Source organism: Leptonychotes weddellii, chromosome 7 (assembly GCF_054177405.1).
Source record: "Leptonychotes weddellii isolate Sample4059 chromosome 7, ASM5417740v2, whole genome shotgun sequence".
NCBI lineage: Eukaryota > Metazoa > Chordata > Mammalia > Carnivora > Phocidae > Leptonychotes > Leptonychotes weddellii.
Window position 1 is genome coordinate 109,790,621 of NC_138375.1, and position 20,728 is coordinate 109,811,348.

General features: G+C 41.8%; 1 protein-coding gene across 4 annotated transcripts in view; it reads left to right on the forward strand.

Moving 5' to 3' along the window:
- Positions 1-20,728, forward strand: part of DIAPH1 (diaphanous related formin 1) — a 94,849-nt gene that overhangs the window by 21,828 nt on the left and 52,293 nt on the right. For 2 of the 4 annotated variants that reach the window (XM_081826959.1, XM_081826961.1), the window contains exons 2-16: positions 5,269-5,295; positions 6,460-6,615; positions 9,058-9,159; positions 9,511-9,641; positions 9,838-9,924; positions 10,948-11,011; positions 12,123-12,262; positions 13,507-13,615; positions 14,550-14,660; positions 14,807-14,925; positions 15,560-15,676; positions 16,291-16,406; positions 16,918-16,982; positions 18,294-18,473; positions 19,203-19,952. In XM_081826959.1, coding sequence (XP_081683085.1) covers positions 5,269-5,295; positions 6,460-6,615; positions 9,058-9,159; positions 9,511-9,641; positions 9,838-9,924; positions 10,948-11,011; positions 12,123-12,262; positions 13,507-13,615; positions 14,550-14,660; positions 14,807-14,925; positions 15,560-15,676; positions 16,291-16,406; positions 16,918-16,982; positions 18,294-18,473; positions 19,203-19,952 — 2,274 coding nt within the window. The remainder of the gene's footprint in view (positions 1-5,268; positions 5,296-6,459; positions 6,616-9,057; positions 9,160-9,510; positions 9,642-9,837; positions 9,925-10,947; positions 11,012-12,122; positions 12,263-13,506; positions 13,616-14,549; positions 14,661-14,806; positions 14,926-15,559; positions 15,677-16,290; positions 16,407-16,917; positions 16,983-18,293; positions 18,474-19,202; positions 19,953-20,728) is intronic. The other 2 variants (XM_081826958.1, XM_081826960.1) reach the window with 1 other exon arrangement.

A 20,728-nucleotide genomic window follows, 5' to 3' on the forward strand; every position in this document is an offset into this window, starting at 1 on the left:
GGGACTCGATCCCAGGACCCTGGGATCATGACCTGAGCCGAAGGCAGACAGTTAACCATCTGAGCCACCCAGGCACCCGATTTTATTTATTTTAAAGAGAGCACCAGTGCATGGGGGTGAAGGAGTTGGGTCGGGAGTGGGGGAGGGGCAGAGGCAGAGGAGGAGGGAGCAGACTCCACACTGAGCGCAGAGCCCTACATGGTGCTCCATCTGACAACCCTGAGATCATGACCTGAGCTGGAACCAAGAGTTAGACGCTAACTGACTGAGCCACCCAGGCGCCCCAAGTTCATGTATTTTTAGACTCCATAAAATTTACAGGTGAAAGTAGATTCACATACCCAGGATATTCCAAACATAAGTTTAACAATAACAATAATATATTAGTTTTTAAATTTATATTTATTTAAAATTAAATACAGGGCACCTGGGTGGCTCAGTTGGTTAAGCGACTGCCTTCGGCTTAGGTCATGATCCTGGAGTCCCTGGATCGAGTCCCGCATCGGGCTCCCTGCTCGGCGAGGAGTCTGCTTCTCCCGCTGACCCTCCCCCCCTCTCATGCTCTCTCTATCTCATTCTCTCTCAAATAAATGAATAAAATCTTTAAAAAATAAAATAAAATTAAATTAAATTAAATACAATTTGGGGCGCTTGGGTGGCTCAGTTGGTTAAGTGTCCAGTTGTTGATTTCGGCTCAGGTCCTGATTCCTGGGATCGAGCACCGCTGCATAGGGTTCCCTGCTCAGTGGGAAGCCTGCTTCTCCCTCTGCTTCTGCCCCTCCCCTCAAATTTGTGCCCGTCCTCTCTCTCTCTGAAATAAATTAATTAAAAAAATAAATAAGATTAAATACAATTTAAAATTCTTCCTCAGGCATACTAGCAACATTAAAAGTGCTCAGTTATTACTTGTGGCTGGTAGCTACCATATTGGACTGCAGAACTCCAGGGTGATCTACTTGGACTGTGTCGAGAGTTCTAGGTCATTTTTCATTTCGCCAGAGAAGAGTCTACCAATTTTCTGCCTCAAGGGTAATGGCCACCCAGGCTGCTGGGGTTCTCAGAAACTCTATAGGGGAAGGTGCTAGGTGTCTCAGTAGGTATTATGCATAGATTTTATGACAGGATTCCTACCCACAACTGTGCCTGGCATCTCCCAGTTTAGAGATCCTTTATTACCTTCTTGTAAAAGTGAACTTGCAGATTTCTGCTGGAGTAAGGGAGGGTACTCTCTCAATTTTATGGGCCAGGAGGAGGGCTGGGGGAATGGAGAGTGGAAGAATCTACAGACTGAACTGCTTCTTTAACAGCTTCCAGCCAGTCCTCTTATTTTTAGGTTCACCCTCCTTCCAACCCCCATTTCCATAGGTACCTCAAGCTGTTACTTTTTGAGCCTTTTCAGGACCTTTAAATATAATTACAATTGATTACTGTCTTTTCCTACTTCTGGTTTAGGACTGAGTTTTCTTAGGTCTTTTGGGTTTACCACTAGTCTTTGTGTTTATTCCCCAGCTTCAAAATTTGGTTGCAGTTGTGCTTTTCTTGTTCTTCCCAACCTTATAGGCTCCTTCCTTCCATCATTGTTTTCTTTTCAAAAAATCTTTTTCTGTAGATTTAGAAGGGTTTCAAGAAGGAGAGAAATTAGGTGCTTTGTTCAGTTTACTGTCTTTTATCTAGTAGTTCCTATTAATCTGTATTCATAAGCAGATTTTGATATTTTAAAAAGATTTCATTTAGTATCTGTGCTTCTTTTCAGTATCTATATTTATAGTTAAAGGTTTTAGTGGAAGACTCAATAGGAGGGACAGGAAGATGAAGTATTTAGTGCCAGGAGGTTAGGAGAGTAAGGGTTTGGTTTGGGGGCAGAAGAGAATTGACAGCAGGCAAGGAGAATGGTGAGAATAGAAGAATTAAGAGACAGGTAGGGTGCTTAGAGAACTTAATGACAAAAGCCTGGGCATCTGTGGTATAAGGCACAAATACAGCTCCAGTAGCATTTATCTTCCTGGATCCCACTATTTTTAGTCATTTGTACTTTTTATGATCTGGGAATTCTTGTTCTTTATCTCAGAAGCCACAGCACAAGTAAGGATATAATTAAAACACTGAGTAAAGCTTACTGTTTGCAAGCACAGTATACATAGGATCTATAAGAAAAATACATTAACAGTAAGTAAATAATACACCCTCAGTACACTCTAGCAGCAGATTACATTTCAGAAATTGAATTGAGCTTGCTCTTGGGGTGTTCTGTTAGGTTCTGAAACAGAATTTTGCCTATAGGGTGATTCGCTTTGCTGGTAGTTGCTACCCTCTGTTGGACATTTTGGAAAAGTGCAACTTTGATCCTGCATGCATCATTTTTGCTGTCCTTAGCCAAACTGAGCGCTAAAGTGTGGATAATTTTTTTTTAAGTAATTAAATCTGTTTCTAATAATGCACCAAGGAAAGCAAGGGAATGTGGTATCTTCCTTCTTATGAAAAGATATATTCACTTTTGTTTCTAGAGGCAAGAGTTAGTGGGCATTAAATGGGAACAAGGCAGAAGAATTTGGGGAATGCAAAGATTTTAGGCTTTGGAATCTGGAGACTAGAGTTCATACCCAGCTTGTTCCTGATCATGTGACCTCAGTGATTTACTCTACCTGTCTAGGCTTCAGTTTTTTGGGTTTTTTTTCATTGACACATTGAATTGATTTGAGAGCTTTTTCAGGGCTTGGTATTTTAGGAAAGCAGCCCCAGATTGTGGTATCTGTTCATAGGAAATATAATAACTAAGTCTCAGGCTCTGCCCTGAATGAACTTAGTCTGGAAAGGAGTAGAGGGGGCAGACAGTCAAGAGACGACTGTAATCCACAACTAGTGTGCTGTATGACAGACAACTACCTTTTACTGTGGAAACATAAGACGTACTTGTCCAATTAGAGTCCGTATCATCCTGCAGGGCCTGTTGGAGTTAGCCTTGAAAGCACAGTCTAGACTGAGGGAAGGAGCAGCCTGGAAAGTCTGGGGTGGTGAGACAGCATGATCTGTTTGTGGACCTGCAACTGGTTCAGGATGCGGAGAATATGATAGAGTTTGAGGTAGAGGGTTTGTGGCAGTTGGGAGCCGTTGAAAGGTTTGAAATGAGGAAATACCGTGGACAGTGTGGCATTTTAGAAAGATTACCCTTGGATACAGTATGGAGAATGGATTTGGTGTAGGGCAGACAGGACTGGAGGCAGGGATATCAGTTAAGCTTTTGCAGTAAGTCTAGCAGGAGATAATAATGGCATAAGCTTACGTAGTGGTGGTAGGGATGAGCAGAAGAGAAATGAAACTCTGTAGGCAGAAGGAACTGGTTGCTGGTTTCCTTTTCTTTAACTTAGCCTGCAGCTGTGAGCAATCCAACTGGCACTGATTCATTAGTCCCAAGTTCTGTTACCCACGTTACATCCATCCCAGAATTGTTAGGGTTGTTGCTTGTTCTGAAGGAGCAGTTTGAGTTTGGAGGAAAAGCTTCTGGAAGCAGTTGCTCTAGGTGCACATAAGTTTAACCTTGGCAGTGGTTATTAAATTTGTACATACTCATCCTTTTTGTAGCTTGTTTCCCCTGAGTGCCAGGTGACTAAGGGTAGTGACAAAAGGAACTGTTAGTTTCCTTCGGTGTTGCTGTCTGCTTCATCATCCTTCTGCCTTCACTCCCCAGTAAGCGGCACACACAAAGTAACTATAATTTCTATTGATGCTGAGCAAGGTTCTTATAGCTTCAGGTTTGTGATTAGCCCTCAGTCAGTGGAAGCTTGGCTTCCTCTGAACCATGGAGGGAAAAGTTAAGATTCACAATTTAACTGGATGTAACCGAACTCTGACATGGGGATCATGAACATAATGGTAGAGATTTTTCTTGTCCATAAAAAGGTTAGTAAAATAGCTTTGTGGCAGGGTCACAGCTAGTTTTTCATTAGTTGAGGAAGATTAGTCGAGGCATTTAGTATAGGGGCGCCTGGGTGCCTCAGTCATTAAGGGGCTGCCTTCGGCTCAGGTCACGATCCCAGGGTCCTGGGATCGAGCCCCGCATCGGGCTCCCTGCTCCTCGGGAAGCCTGCTTCTCCCTCTCCCACTCCCCTTCCTTGTGTTCCCTCTCTTGCTGTGTCTCTCTCTGTCAAATAAATAAATAAATAAATAAAATCTTTAAAAATAAAAAAAAGGCATTTACTATATATACTCTTGTAAAAACATTAAGAGAAAGAAATATGGTTTAAAATTAAGTATTAGGACAAAGAATTCCTATTTTACCACCCCAGCTCGTTTTTTTTTTTAAGTACAGCGTGTGTACAGAAGAGAACATAAAACATAAAATTATTAAACCAAACATCCATGTAACCATCATCCATGTCAAGAAATAAAATATTGTGAGCCCCTCAGAAGCCCCTTTGTCCCCTTCTGCAGTCACAACTTGTCCACCCCAACTAAGCACAGTTTTGACATTTGTGATAATCATTCTGTTTATAATCTTACATCCTAAATAATATAGTTGACATGTTTTTAAACTGAAGATAAAGGAAATAACGTATTTAGTTTTAATGTTTGTGAGTAGCTGTAAGTTCATTTAATTTCTCTGTGTAATTGTTCCCCACTGTACATGGTACCAGGTTAACCATTCTACTCTTGCTGGCTCTTTGGATTGTTCTCTGTTTTAGATATTATTATAGTGTTGCTGCGAATATTCTTGTTACCCATATCCTGGTACATACATGCAAATTTCTGCAGGGTAGATTTATAGAAATTCATGTGTTGAGTTGTATATGTGCATATCTAACTTTACTAGATAATGCCATGCTGTTTTCCAAAGTGGCCATAGCAGTTTACATTACCGCTGACAGTGTGTGAGAGCTCCTGCTGCTCTCCGACCAGACAGGAAAAGGTTTGCCATTCGCCAGAGTGTGAAGCGGTATCTCATTGTATTTTTAGTTTGCATTTCCTTGTTTACTAGTGAAGTTGAGCATGTTTCATATGCATATTGGTCATCAGATTTAGAGTCTTCGCAGTTCTCTACTTGTTTTCCCCGCCAAAGAGTTGTATGTTAGTGACTTTAAAACTCCTTCATGCCCCTTACATAAGAGAATGTGCTAAGGAATAGTTTGCTGAAATCTTTAGCTTATAGAAAGTAGCTTAGATCCTTTCAACTTTTTCTTTTTTCCCCCCAACCCCATCTGGTGTTGGGGAGGTTGCCTGGAATTTTACTGATCTATCTTCTTTTTCTTTTCCCTCCTTTTTCCTGTTTCCTAGACTCTGAAGCGGCTCATGGCAGATGAGGTAAGGAAATTTTGTTCAGCATGTGCGTGTTCTAGCTCATTTCCTCCACTGTGATTCTTACCAGTTGTCATAACTTTGACTTGAAATGGTGATATTGATTCTATTATCAGAACCTCCCAAAGCTTTTTCCTAACTCTTTGCTCTGTTTGGCCCATTGCATGCGTTCCCCTGGGACATTCATTGGCTTCTAAGGGTAGGCACGTTCTTTAAACTCATAACTGACTTGCAGTCTGAATGCTACTCACATCACTTGAAGTCCCACAGTGCTTGAAGATACTTACTGTTATTTTCAAACAGGTGGAGCTAACAAGCTGCAGCTTATTGGTGGCTCTTTGGTGTGAGCATCTGTACTTGAGGTTTGGGGAATGGTTCACAAGTCTTTGGTTGGCAGAGAGGCTGCATATATACCCCTGAAGTACACTGTATTCTTTGCAAAGGGGATTTTGAAGACTGTATATATTCAACTTTTGCTGCCTCCATAACACAGAAGAAAGAAAAAGTTAATGGTTCCTGGTTTTAAGGCATTTACTTGTTTATTCTTTATGACTTACACCTACTAAATACTGTGGTCACACTCACCTCTGGAAGGGAGGGATCCTGTGACAGAAACAAATGACATTTTATTGAGCTAACTCTATACGTGAGGTGTTTTCAGTTCTGTATTGCTGGAGGGCTTAGAAGTGGCAGGAGAGCTCAAGAACAAGGTTTTCTCTTTGTACAAAGGTTTCAAATCTTAATACTTCAGTTCTCTTATCTTTGGATGAAGATGAGAGTACAGAGTCAGTATACAAAATTTAGATAAGAGATTTCTTGTTTTCATGTCAGAAGAATCTTGAAGTGCCCACAGGAACCATGCAGGTGTAAGAAGTTAGAGAGTTGGGGGCGCCTGGGTGGCTCAGTCGTTAAGCGTCTGCCTTCGGCTCAGGTCATGATCCCGGGGTCCTGGGATCGAGTCCCACATCAGGCTCCCTGCTCCGTGGGAAGCCTGCTTCTCCCTCTCCCACTTCCCCTGCTTGTGTTCCTGCTCTTGCTGTGTCTCTCTCTGTCAAATAAATAAATAAAATCTTTAAAAAAAAAAAAAAGAAGTTAGAGAGTTGGCTACTTCATGTGTGGTTTGTTGTGTAAATGAAAATGGATCACTAATACTTTTTTTCTCTTTCTTAGCTGGAGAGATTTACCAGCATGAGAATTAAGAAGGAGAAGGAAAAGCCCAATTCTGCTCATAGAAATTCTTCTGCGTCATATGGGGATGACCCCACAGCACAGTCATTGCAAAATGTTTCAGATGATCAAGTTCTAGTACTCTTTGAACAGATGCTGGTAAGTTTCCCACCCCAAAACATTGCTTTTTTTCTGAAAATGCAATTATGGGCATGGTGGGCACTTTTGGGCATGATTCCCCCTTAATTAGCCCTTAATTACAAAGAATTTCAGCTTTAACAGAGAACTTCTTAGTAGTCCTGTTAACAAAGGGACTAAATGTACAAGCACCTGTCTATAAGATAGGAATTGATGAGTTAGGCTTGGACATATCTAATCAATGCCCACCTTGTTAATGTCCTTCTGCACAGCAATATGTTAGCCACAAAGACCTAAGGCGAGTGGACCAATTCGTGTGGTAGTGTGGAGACCACCTTTGGGTTAGCCAGTGTAGATAAAGTTTTAAAGCACTCTCAATCAATTGTATATGAAAAGAGCCTGAGGCATGGAAAGGCATCATTTGCCCAAGGTCTTCTATTTAGTGGTGAATCTGGAAAGAGAATTCTGATGCTATAATTCCTAGAAGACCTTTAAAGATTGTGGCTGAAGTCAGTTGAGTAATGAAGTACACAGGGATGTGACTTAATTTTCTGTCCTCCATGAAGGACACTGAGTGAGCAGGACACTCAGCAAATGTGCAGTAGTGCTAAGTCTTGGAAAGTTTTGAGTACGTGGTTCCGAGCTTTCCTAAGACCCCTCTATTGCCTGGATAGACGATTTCAGATTCAAACAGAGGCTAGCGGCAGCCCTAACTTAATTAAAAGCATGGGCTTAAAATTCCTAACACCGAACCTGGTATACAGTAAACACTCAGCCAGGACTATTATTCTTTTTCATTATAGCTTTCAGTTTGTCTCTCAGTCCAAGTGCTGTAAGAGCCTAAGATCACCTCTTGGGCTTGGATTGCAAATGTACATGTGTTCAGGGCCAGGTAGGTGGCCGGAATAAGTTATGCCAGATAGCGGATGATGAAAAGGAGAAGGGACTGTGGTCAAATGCAGGAGGCCTTTGGGCTTTTCTGTTAGGAAGGCCAGCCACAATTCCGTGCCAGTAGCTTTTATAGCACTCCAGGTGGAAATGCCCAGCAGTGCCAGTTATTTCTGTTTTTCTAAAGAAGCCAGAAATCTTTAATTCTTGAAAAACAGTAATTGTTTAATAGTATCAACTATTACAGACAGCATTCAGATTTCACCAGTTGGGTCATTTTTTAAAAAACTCTTCATTCAAATCACAATTCCAGGTAAGGTCCCTAGTACTACTGTTCTTTGAAGTTTTATTTCATCACAGGTTTTTGTCCCTCTCTTTTATCCTTGCTATCACTATAAAAAAATTATGGAGGAAACTGTTTGACCTATGGTTACCCACAGTCTGAAATTTGATGATTGCGTCACCTGATCCTAGAAATCTGTATCTTTATATAAAGTCTTCCAGATTTAAAATATTGAGCTAGCCAAGCAAAACGTACTGTGTCTTTGGGTCTGATTCAACCTGAAGGCCCCCACTTTGCAACTTCTGTGTTCAGTTAATCTGTAAAAGGAGAAAAAAAGCACCAGGAATTGAGTCAGAAAAACATTACAGTAGTTTTACTTTGGGGGCAGTGCTTCCTTCTCTCTCTCTCTTACAGACACACACACAGAGAAGAAATGAAATGTATCCATTTCCCCTCTTCCCTTTCCGCATTTCAAATATTTCGGACTTGCTGGGTTAAACTTGTGCTCACCGAGGCAGTGGGCTCAGACACATGGCTATACATGTAATAGGCTCAAGTGGAGCCTTTTCCTCAATACCACACCCAAGTTACATCTGTGGAGGGGCTTTATCACAGGGTTTCTAGTTCTTTCTTCATGGGAAAGGAGTTTGTACAAGGACTGAGTTAACCAGTGATAATGGGTGTTTACACCCTAGAGTGGTGCAGATCTTGTGGGTTTGGATGATACCAGTCATCCAGAAGAGATTTTTAAGATCATCCCAAGTACAAAAAACATTATGTGTGCTTTTGTTTCAATAATAAAAAATAAATCTTTCATCTAGCTTGAGTCCATTTTTGTTAGGAAAAACATTGTGTATAAAAGTGTCTGTAGGGGGCGCCTGGGTGGCTCAGTCGTTAAGTGTCTGCCTTCGGCTCAGGTCATGATCCCAAGGTCCTGGAATTGAGCCCCACATTGGGCTCCCTGCTCCTCGGGAAGCCTGCTTCTCCCTCTCCCACTCCCTCTGCTGTGTTCCCTCTCTCGCTGTGTCTCTCTCTGTCAAATAGATAAATAAAATCTTAAAAAAAAAAAGTGTCTGTAGGAATTTATGCTAAAATGTTAACCATTAACATCCCTGAGGAATTTTCATAATCTGTTGTAATAGCTTAAATCTCAAGGGATCAGGAAAACTTACTGATTCAGTGAGCATTTAATGTGTTTAACTCTTGACTATACTAAATATTAAACTCTGAAAACTTGTAAGAAACTTGATGCAGTTTTGTTTTTATGCTCTTTTTTTTTCTCCCCCTACTAGCTGGATATGAACCTGAACGAAGAGAAACAGCAACCTTTGAGGGAGAAGGACATTATCATCAAGAGGGAGATGGTGTCCCAATACTTACACACCTCTAAGGCTGTGAGTCCTGGGGCAGGTATCCATGCATGGGGGACTCTGCCCTTATCTTGGACCTGTTTGTTTTACCAGTTTTATAGAACATTTTATGTCTACATCAGTCTTATTTTATTTTGTCATATAAGCCTACTCCTGTTTTACTCTCATTCCAATTGCTGTTATTAACATACTTTTTGCCTGATTCAGTCTTCATGAGGTGTGTGTGGAGAATGGGATGGGAAATTCTGAGTCCCACAGAGTTGGGTGCTATGTATGATATGTGTCTGCCTTGATATTCAGAAGGTAATGACTAATGCTAGTCCACTTTATGTCTGGGTCCAATGTTGACTAATCTTTCCATATGCTCCCATCTAGGGCATGAGCCAGAAGGAGAGCTCTAGGTCTGCCATGATGTACATTCAAGAGTTGAGGTCAGGCCTGCGGGATATGCCTCTGCTTACCTGCCTGGAGTCCCTTCGTGTCTCCCTCAACAACAACCCTGTCAGGTGAGGATTCTGAGGTGGTAACAACAGTGAGAGCCCAAGGTTAGGTTTTGCTGGTGGATATTGAAGATCAGAGGAGCCAGGATGTATGAGAGTTCTGGATTGGGAGGAAAGAGTTGCCAGGGTAGAATTTGTTTGGGTGAATAAATACTGATTTGATTTGATTTGATATTGCATTGTCTCTGTCGATTCCTTACAGCTGGGTGCAAACATTTGGTGCTGAGGGCCTGGCCTCTTTATTGGACATCCTTAAACGACTCCATGATGAGAAAGAGGAGACTCCTGGGTGAGGACTTCCAACTTGACATCTTCCCGGTGACTTGGCTGTTTGCTCTATAGGAGAAAATGGCGTTAAAATGAGAAATTGTGGACCAGGAGAATATGCTGTTACTTGAGAACAGGGTTTGTCTTCGGGCAAACTAGAGGATGGGTGATGATTACAATACAACAAAGGGAAGAGGAACACAGTGGATAACACAGGCTGTGGACCACATAAGATTGTGGGTCTCCCAGCATAGGTTCTTACCCAGTCTGGAAGTGGGGTTAGCATTCATCCAGAGCTCCCCTGGGACCTGTTCTGGGTTATATCCCATTCAGAAGTCTTATAATACCCTTGATGAATTTGGGACTAACTTCCTGACAGTCTTCAGGGTTGGAATATTTCTCGGGCTATCTTGGACTCTTAGGCTACCTTGAAGTCAGCCTGACCCATAGTGACTTCTCTACTTATTGGGATCTTTCCAAAACAAAGCATAGGGCCTATACCTCCTGAATGGACAGGCTTGAAACCTTTGACGTAGTGAGGCAAGCAGAAATAGATGGGATATTATCCTGATCAAATTTAGCACTTAGAAACCTAGAGACGGGCGCCTGGGTGGCTCAGTCATTAAGCGGCTGCCTTCGGCTCAGGTCATGATCCCAGGGTCCTGGGATCGAGCCCCGCATCAGGCTCCTTGTTCCGCGGGAAGCCTGCTTCTCCCTCTCCCACTCCCCCTGCTTGTGGTGTCTCTCTCTGTCAAAGAAATAAATAAATCTTTAAAAACAAAGAAACCTAGAGGGAGTTGAACAGAAGATTTTAATGTAGTACTAAATTCTTGGATTGCAAGAAGATTAACCAGAGGTCTGATGGTGGTGATCCCTCTCAACTACCTATTTTTGCCAGTGTTTCAGGGCAAATTGCTGTGTGCTAGAATTCACTCAGCTACTAGTTGGGGATGTTCCGAAGACCTGTGTTTACAAGATTGAAAAGTCAAATGGGAGAGGGGTATACAATGAAGGGAATTCATGGAATATGTCTTCTACCACACAGGAGCTACGATAGCCGTAACAAGCATGAAATCATCCGTTGCTTGAAAGCATTTATGAACAACAAGGTGAGATTTTTCCCATTCTCATTCCAACCCTCATCATGACCCCTGTTCTTTCTTTTCTGTTGGCAAACTCCAAAAAGGACCTAGGGATATGAAGTTCAGGGCTTGTAGCTTTCCCTTTTAATATTAGAACTTTTTGATTGCCACATATGTATGTTTCTGTGGACCTTTTTTTCCAGTTCTGATGTCTGTTTCAGAAGGTAGGCTCACTTTCCTTCCTCATTTTATACTTTGTTTTGCTAATTTTTGAATTTCCTGATCTGTATTTATTGTTCGGGGAAGATTTATTTTCTGCATGTTCCTACTGTAGAATCAATGTACCTACCTTCTCTCCTTCCCTCCTTCCTTCCATTTAAACTCGGGGATCTCACAGTTGTTTGCTCCAGAGTGCAGATCTATCTTCCTCATTGTTACAATTTACTCACACCATTGGATGCGAGGGGCATTTAAAAGAAATATAAGAATCAAAGATTTTTATTCTTGAAGACCTAGAATTGTGTTGTATCTAATATAAAATTGTGTTGTATTTATATTCAGCTCTATTTAGCTATGCTGGGAAGAGGTCTACCCCTGTATTAGTTTATTATGGCTACTATAACAAAGTCCTACAAACTGTGTATTAAACAACAGAAATTTATTGTCTCATAGTTCTTGGAGGCCCTAAATCCAAGATTAAGGTGTTGGTAGTATTGGGGCCTTCCGAGGGCTGTGAAGGAAAGTGTGTTCCATGCCTCTCTCCTGGCTTCTGGTAGCTTGCTGTCAGTCTTTGGCATTCTGTGGCTTTTAGATGCCTCACCCCAGTGTCTGCCTTTGTGTTCACAAGGTGGTGTTCTTGTGTGCATGTCTGTGTCGACATGTTTCCTTGTTATAGGGACAACAGTCATATTGGATTAAGGGTCCACCCTACTCTAGTATGACCTTGTTGTAACTTAACTAATCACATCTGCCAATGACCCTATTTCCAAATAAGGTCATATTCCAAGGTATTGGGGCTTAGGACTTCAACATAAGAATTTGGGGGGCGGGACACCATTCAACCCATAACTACCCCACCTTTGTCCTTGGTTAGATGCTGTCATCGTTAAGCCTCCCTTCTCTGTTCTTACCCTACCAGTTTGGAATCAAGACCATGCTGGACACAGAAGAAGGTATCCTGCTGCTGGTCAGAGCCATGGATCCGGCTGTTCCCAGCATGATGATTGATGCAGCTAAGCTGCTTTCTGCTCTTTGTATCTTACCACAGCCAGAGGACATGTATGTGACTGGGTTATAGCTCTTCTCCATTCTCTTTTTGACCACCTTCCCTAGTCTAGAGGAAAATTGAGTTGCTTGGGTGTCCACTTTGTCCTAAATACTAGGTAAGACCAAGGCGTGAACACTGAATCGTAATGTTTAAGAAGGACTGTGAGGTATTTGGCGCTGTCCTCAGCATACTGGCGGTTATCAGAGGAGTAATCTGCAGGGTGTCTCCTAGAGCTCCATTAATGTCTGTATCGCCTAGGACAAGGGTTGCTTTTACTTTGTTTTTTTTAATTCAGAAGTAACACAACTTTATTTTTTTAATTCAAACAATATAGAAACATATAAAGGAAAATTTAAGTAAATTAAGTAAATCCTTTTCTGCAAAGGCAACCAGTGTTAATGGCTTGGGTACAATCTTACAGATTTTTTTTTTCTAGCAGAGACAAATTGTATTTCCTGGATTCTAAGATACTTTCTGTCACTCCAAAAGGTGGAATGTTAGAACTAAGGAAAGATGGCTTATGTGCATAAAACAAATCACATGCATAGGATAGATTTTTATTGCTGTGGAGCAGTTTGATTTAATAAAAACTAAATCATTACCATTCATTTCTTTTCACCTTTTTTTTTTTTTTTTTTTTAATTTAACAGTTATCTTGAACATCTTTCTAGGTCGGTACTTATAAAGATCTACCTTATCTTTAGTGGCTATTTAACATTCCATAGTATGTATGTCCCATAACTTATTTAACAATTTCCCCATTGCTAGACTTTTTAGGTGGACATTTTTTTTTCCTTAGCAGATTCTGGCCCCTGCTCTAGGTGATAAGAAGTTTTACTATTACAAATGATGCCATAATGAACGTTTTTGTACATATATTCTTTCACGTTTATGCATTTATGTTGGATACGTTTCTAGAAGTAAGCCAAATGTTATGTGCATTTAAAACTGATACTGTTATCTACCCCTCCAAAAGTTATATCAGTTTATACTCCATAGAACAGGTGTTCTAATTTGGTATCCATAGATAGGAGTCTAGGAATGGGTTTTAGGGAATACATTTTTCTGACGAGATTGTCCTTAGCTTTCACCAGATTCTGACCCCAGCCCTAGGTGATGAGAATAAAGTTGGAAGTTTGGACAGTTGATAATGTTCTGTGTTCTAACTGATCTGTGCCCCTGTATAATCTACCTATTGTGCCTGTCTGTGCCAGGGCACCTGGACATTTCTCTCCCTTTCCTTTCTCCTGGGTAGGAATGAAAGGGTTTTGACAGCGATGACAGAAAGAGCTGAGATGGATGAGGTGGAACGCTTCCAGCCATTGTTGGATGGATTAAAAAGTGGGACCACCATTGCACTCAAGGCAAGTGTATCCTCCGAAACTGTGTCCAAGAATAGAGTTCAAGATGGAAGGAGTTAGGCTCATTTGACCATGTAATAGAACACATGGAATGGTTCCCAGCTACAGGCATACCGAGATACTGCAGGTTTGCTTCCAGAACACTACAGTATAACCAATATCTCAGTAAAGCGAGTTAAATGAATTTTTTGTTTTCCTAGTTTCATGCATGTAAAAGTTACGTTTACTCTATACCATGGTCTGTTAAGTGTGCAGTAGTATTATGTCTACAACAACAGTGTACCTACCTTAATTAAATACTTTATTGCTTAAAAATGCTATCATATGAGCTTTCAGCGAGTCTAATCTCTGATCACAGATCACCACAACAAATAAAATAATAATGAAAAAGTTGGATATACTCTGAGGATTACCAAAATACGACACAGACAAGTGAGCAAGTGCTATTGGAAAATTAGCACTGATAAACTTGCTTGACACAGGGTTGCCACAGACCTTCAGTTTGTAAAAAAAAAAAGAATGCACTATATAGAGCAGTGTGATAAAGTGAAGTCCAATGAAATGAGTTGTGTCTGTATATGTTTTATATTTCAGGATTTGTTCTGAAGGGAAAATGATTATCCTTCTCTCCAAGAAGGCAGAGAAAGAGCAGCTTTCCTTATTATGAGATGGGGAAAAGGCATGCTATCTATTTATACGCTAGGGAAGCCAAGGCTGAGAACAAAGTCTCCCATCAAATCCTTGGAATCATTTAGACCTCTGAGTTCTCCAGACCTGGGCTCAAATCAGGTCTTATTGCTCTACTAGAAAGTTGTTCTTGTAGTTTTGTACTGCATCTTCTACATTACATTTGGGTCCCTCAGCATGCATGTAAAGAGAATGGAATCTTGATCTCTAGGAGTCTACAATGACATGCTGCCGAATTTTCTTACTTTAGGTGGGCTGCCTACAGCTGATCAATGCTCTCATCACACAAGCTGAAGAACTTGACTTTCGAGTGCACATCCGAAGTGAACTGATGCGCTTGGGGCTACATCAAGTGTTGCAGGTGAGATGCAGCTCTCATTAGGACGGCCACGCCACGTGCTGCGGGCTTTGACAGCCCCATCATTAAGAACCAGGTTGAAAGGCTTGGGTTTCTAGCCAGCATAGGACACTTCTGGGTTCCCTAACTTGTACTTTTGTCATTGACAGGACCTTCGAGAGATTGAAAATGATGATATGAGAGTGCAACTAAGTGTGTTTGATGAGCAAGGAGAAGAAGATTCCTATGACCTAAAGGGACGGCTGGATGACATTCGAATGGAGATGGAATATCCTTTTATGAACTGGGTTCAAGACACGTTGAGACATTCAGTGTAGATCCCTGTACGGAATGGTGTGGGGTGATGACTCAGAACAGGGCATCAGCCTGTGTGTCTTCTCAGTAGATGAGGCAGGTATCTTTTGATTGCTGTGGGCTTTATTTACCTCAGCATGGACCAGAGATCTGAGGGTTCCTATCAAAATGAGTATGGACCTCCTAGAACATGAAATCTTAGCTTACTAAGGTATAGAGCTGGTGTTTGGAGAATATGCATAAGTCAGGGGTGGGCTTGTAATTTACTTTCTTCTCTGTGTCCCTGAGACTGACAGAGGGAGTAGTTTGGCTCCATACTGCTATTTGACACAAGTGACTTGTGTGCAGTTACCTTTTCACTTCTGTCTACTGCTTCATCTCCAAGCCAAGGACTGAGAATCCTTTATCTCTGTGTATAATACCACCCAACCCACTGGTCCCTTGGCCTAAGGCAGCTTATGGAGCTTAAAGTTTGGGGTAATGTTTACAGGAGAGGCAGCTGTTAGAATAGAAGTGGCATCTTGTGACTTTTGCCAAGAGTAGGACCATCCACCTGTCAAACATGGTTTCTAAATATATGCTTTCCTTAGCCTCTTCCCCTTTTTTACTGACTTCAGTGATGTCTTCCAGATTCTCTTAAACACAGTGAAGGATTCAAAGGCAGAGCCACACTTCCTATCCATCCTGCAGCACCTACTCTTGGTCCGAAATGACTATGAGGCCAGGTAATGGTATACCTGTGAAAGGTATTGAATTTGAGCCTAAGTAGAGAGAGCAAAATCCTTAAATTCAAAGACCGTCCGTAAAGGAAAAAAGAAGAGACAAAGACAAGGATTACAGTTCATTTTTAGTCACAGATACAAAAGGAGTTGTCAGTTGTCCTTTTAATCTGACTAAAAGGCATCCTTATGGAGGAGGTCAGAGTGTATAAGGTAAAATGTCCTTCTTTTTTTGGAGAGGGGAAGTAAGGTGGGGTTAAGATGATAGTAAAGGGAGGTACCTATTTAAGGTTCTTCCAGGTTGCCTAGAAGTAGAGATTCAGCAGTAGTGCTATCTATCACAGAAAGGATCAAGCCTGAGTTTTAGACGGGAAATGATCGGCACCAGGAGGTAGATGGCAACAAGTTTTGATTATCTGAAGAAGATGGGGTAGGTCTCGTAGAATAGCGAGTTTCCTAGCATGGCAGCGTTCTTCTGTTAGTTTTATGAAAAGGTCTTTTTAGGAACACATCTCCTCAGGTCTCTCTGTTATCAAAGCAATTAACTTTCCTGATCCTGAATGCTTCTGAAAATTATATTTTGGTTTTCCTCTGATAACCTTCTTCTCTTTCTTCCATAGACCGCAGTACTATAAGTTGATTGAAGAATGTATTTCTCAGATAGTTTTGCACAAGAATGGGGCTGATCCTGACTTCAAGTGCCGGCACCTCCAGATTGATATTGAGGGGTTGATTGGTAAGTATATTCTATCTAGCTCCTTAAAACATTGCTCTGCCTTTCATTTTTTATCTTTCTTCCAGTGAAATTTTCAGAGAAGGTATCTTTCTAGTCCGCAGGTATTTCCATTTTTGTCTTTAGGTGATAACTAGCTTCTGTGCTAGGAATATACAGACCTTTAGTTTATTGTTACATAAATCTAAAAATTTACCCCTACTCAAACATCACCCCACCTTTTGAAGGGACTTTACCTATTATCTGTGATTCCTGCTGGTCTCAGACATTCTTAAGTACCACTTGTAGGCACTCTCCAGGCCATCCAGCATGGTGGCCTTACTATAGAACAGGCACTCAGAAATTGCATGTTGAACTTAACTGAAAGATTCATTTCTTTGTCTAGAGCAGAAAATTAAGAAGGTTAATAAAAATAAGCAAATGGACAAAAGACTGCCCTTTGGTTATATTGAAGGGTGTAGGTAGTGGGAAAGACAAGAGAATTGGGAGCTTCACTTACTGACTTTCTTTTCAGATCAAATGATTGATAAAACAAAGGTGGAGAAATCTGAAGCTAAAGCTACAGAACTGGAAAAAAAGGTGTGTGTAAGAGATAAAAAAATGGAAGGCCTTTCTTTCTTTCTTTTTCTTTTTAAGGATTATGATTTTTTTTCTGACATGTGAAACTGTTACCTGTGATATTTTCCAAGCATTCAGCACCCAGTAGCAGTTCCTAGGGGAAACCTTTCTGGTATAGGTTTGTCACTGGAGAAACTAATATGGATGTGATCCTGAGGAGTTAATGGTATGCAGTTCTTGAGCCCCTGGGTAGGGACAGGAACGAAAGATGACTCTCGTGTCTAACAGTGACAGCTCTTGCGGTTTGGCTGGTATCTCAGGCCTCTTACCCCTAGAACAACAGGGACTGGAATATGTCTGAATTCTTTTTTTCTCTTCAGTTGTTAGGACTTCTGTTGTGATTGATAGGGTTTTGCTCCTAGAGGCTGCTGGGATTGTACACCATAGCTGCTCTGGTGTAAATGTCTTAACAATGTGAAATTTCTTTAAAAATTTTAGATTTGTTGTCGTTTTGCCTTTTTTTTTTTTTTTTACAGAGAGAGTGCAAGTGCGGGGTTGGGGGTGGAGGGGAGCAGCAGAGGGAGAGGAAGAGAATCTTAAGCATACTCTGTGCTGAGCACAGAGCCTGATGTAGGGCTCTATCTCACAATCCTGAGATCATGACCTGAGCTGCAATCAAGAGTCAGATGCTTGACCGACTGAGCCACCCAGGCACCCTGTTTGTTATTTGTTTTTTAATCCAAATACAGTTGACATGCAATGTTAGATTAGTTTTAGGGGCACAACATAGTGATTCAACAACTCTATACATTATGCTGTGCTTTCCACAAGTGTAGCTACCGTTTGTCACCATACAACAGTATTACAGTACTGTTCACTATATTCCCTGTGCTGTACCTTACTCCCCGTGACTTACTCCATAACTGAAAGCCTGTACCTTCCACTCCCCGCTTACCCATTTTGCCCATCTCCCACCCCCTTTCCCTCTGGCAAACACCTCTGTGTTCTCTGTATTTATCAGTTCATTTCTGCTTTTTTTGTTTTTTCATTTGTTTTGTTTTTTAAAATTCCACGTATAAGTGAAATCATACAGTATTTGTCTTAGGTTGTTTTGTTTTTAGAACTCCCCAAATTAGATAGACTGGAAATGATCCCTGGTTCCCTCTACTTTAACTTTGATTTTGAGTTCAAAATTATGGTGGTCTTTTTTCCCAGGCATTTCCTAGGAAAGTGAGCTCTGTAAAGGCTTGGGACAGAACAGTGAATTTGGGGGGATAACACTCTGCTTCTTCCTGGAGAGCTTACTAGGAGCCTAATTCCTTTTTCCTTTAGTTGGACTCAGAGTTAACAGCCCGACATGAGCTACAGGTAGAAATGAAAAAGATGGAGAGCGACTTTGAGCAGAAGCTCCAGGATCTTCAGGGAGAAAAGGATGCCTTGAATTCTGAAAAGCAGCAGATTGCCACAGAGAAACAGGACTTGGAAGCAGAGGTGTCTCAGCTCACAGGAGAGGTAATGTTTGAGCAGGGAAGGTAGAGTGACCTCTAAGCCATCAGCAGCTCATGATGGGCCTGTCTTGCAGCAGGAGCCAGTCATCTTACTCCTAGGGAAGGCTTAGCTACCAATAGGTGATCTAGTTAAATGATGCATATTTTAAAAATCATTTACTGTTTTTTGTTTCATTTTGAGGTAACACACAAGATAGAAAATTTGGAAAATACGAACAATATAGAGAGTAAAAGGAGTCACAGTACTACCCAGAAATAAAACTAAGTCATCTCATAAATTCAGGAATAAAATCCAAAAAAACTCTTCATATATTTGCTGATTTTCTCTTACTTTACTGGACAGATTAATGCCCACACTCTCTTTGCAGTTACAGTTATTTAAATGATCTGTGATATCTGATAACTTGATTACTTATGTGCTTATCTCACTAGAATATTTGATTTACTTGAACTTTGCATTTTTTAATTAAAGGGAGAATTTAACATAAAGGTTGAATTTGCTTTTTTAATGCAAAGCGTGCTGAACTAAGAACATGAAGACCTGAATTCTAGTCTTGGCTCTGCCACTAAATATCAGTGTGACTTTAGGTGAATCATTTCATCAGTCTGACTCCTTTCAGTGTCTTCATGTGTAAAAAGAAAACTCTGGATTAAGTAATTTTTTAGGTCCTTTCCAACCCCAGTGGTCCCTGAAGCGGAGTGAAGAGTACTTCCATTGATGTTGTTCCTCTAGGTTGCCAAGCTGTCCAAGGAACTGGAAGATGCCAAGAAAGAAATGACTTCTCTCTCTGCTGCAGTTACTGCTGTAGCCCCTCCTAGCAGTGCTACTGTTCCCCCTCCTCCTGACACTGTTACTCCACCCCCAGCCCCTCCTTTACCAGGAGAGCTTAGCATACCCACCCCACCTCCTCTTCTTGGAGGTGATACCATTCCTCCTCCACCACCACCCCCTCCTTTGCCTGGGAGTGTTGGCATCCCTGTACCACCCCCTTTGCCTGGGGGTGCTGGTATCCCCCCACCTCCTCCTTTGCCTGGGGGTGCTGGTATCCCCCCACCCCCTCCTTTGCCTGGGAGTACTGGCATCTCCTTACCACCCCCTTTGCCTGGGGGTGCTGGCATCCCCCCACCCCCTCCTTTGCCTGGGGGTGCTGGCATCCCCCCACCCCCTCCTTTGCCTGGGGGTACTGGTATCCCCCCACCCCCTCCTTTGCCTGGGGGTACTGGCATGCCCCCACCCCCTCCTCCCTTGCCTGGAGGAGCAGGAATGCCACCTCCCCCTCCTCTTCCTGGTGGTCCTGGAATCCCTCCACCCCCTCCATTTCCTGGCGGTCCTGGAATTCCTCCACCTCCACCCGGAATGGGTATGCCTCCACCTCCCCCTTTTGGATTTGGAGTTCCTGCAGCCCCAGTTCTGCCATTTGGATTAACCCCAAAGAAGCTTTATAAGCCAGAGGTGCAACTCCGGAGGCCAAACTGGTCCAAGGTGAGAATTTCTGTGCATTTTTTCCTCAATAGATATCTTAAGCCAGTTTAGTTTCCTACTTTGTATTTTGTGCCCTGGTGGGCTTCTGTTTTTTATGGCTAGCATCTGTCTGTCTTCAGGTTGCACTCACACTTATGTTTACTCAGCACAAATTAGGCATCTTCTGTGTACCAGACATCACTTTGGAGAATTCTTGGAGCCCTCTACTCTGCTACAAAACCTAAACATATCCTTAAGTTAATGTTTTTGGCCTTTTCTCTGAGGGTATGAGTGCCACGGTAACCCACAGTTTGATAATAGTCATTTCACCAGTCTGCAAGCTGTTGATAATAGTGCTGATCTGAAAGTTGTGGATTTATGGATACACCCTCCTACCTCTTCCCCATAAATGAGCTACGAGGACATGTGTGCATAGCACAGTATTGTTTCCACTCTGTTCAATGCCCCTGTGATTCTGCTTTGGCCTTCTGCTTCCAGAAACCAAGTTAAAGGAGCTTAAGGATTTACTTATAAAATGAACAAGTATGTCAGTTAGCCAAATTGATGGGGAGAATATAATGTAGAACAAGGGAAGATGTGAAATACAACCTCAGCACTTCTAAAATTAGAGGATGTGAGGTTAGGAGGAGGATAAGTAGCATAAGTGAACCTAGTTCTTGAATGAACTGGGAGCACTATGTCCGGATCCTTCCATGCAGAGCATAGCTCTTGTGTGTCTCCGGTTAGTCTTACTCTAGTAAGTCATTGCTCAGAATCACCACCCACCTCTTCTGCAT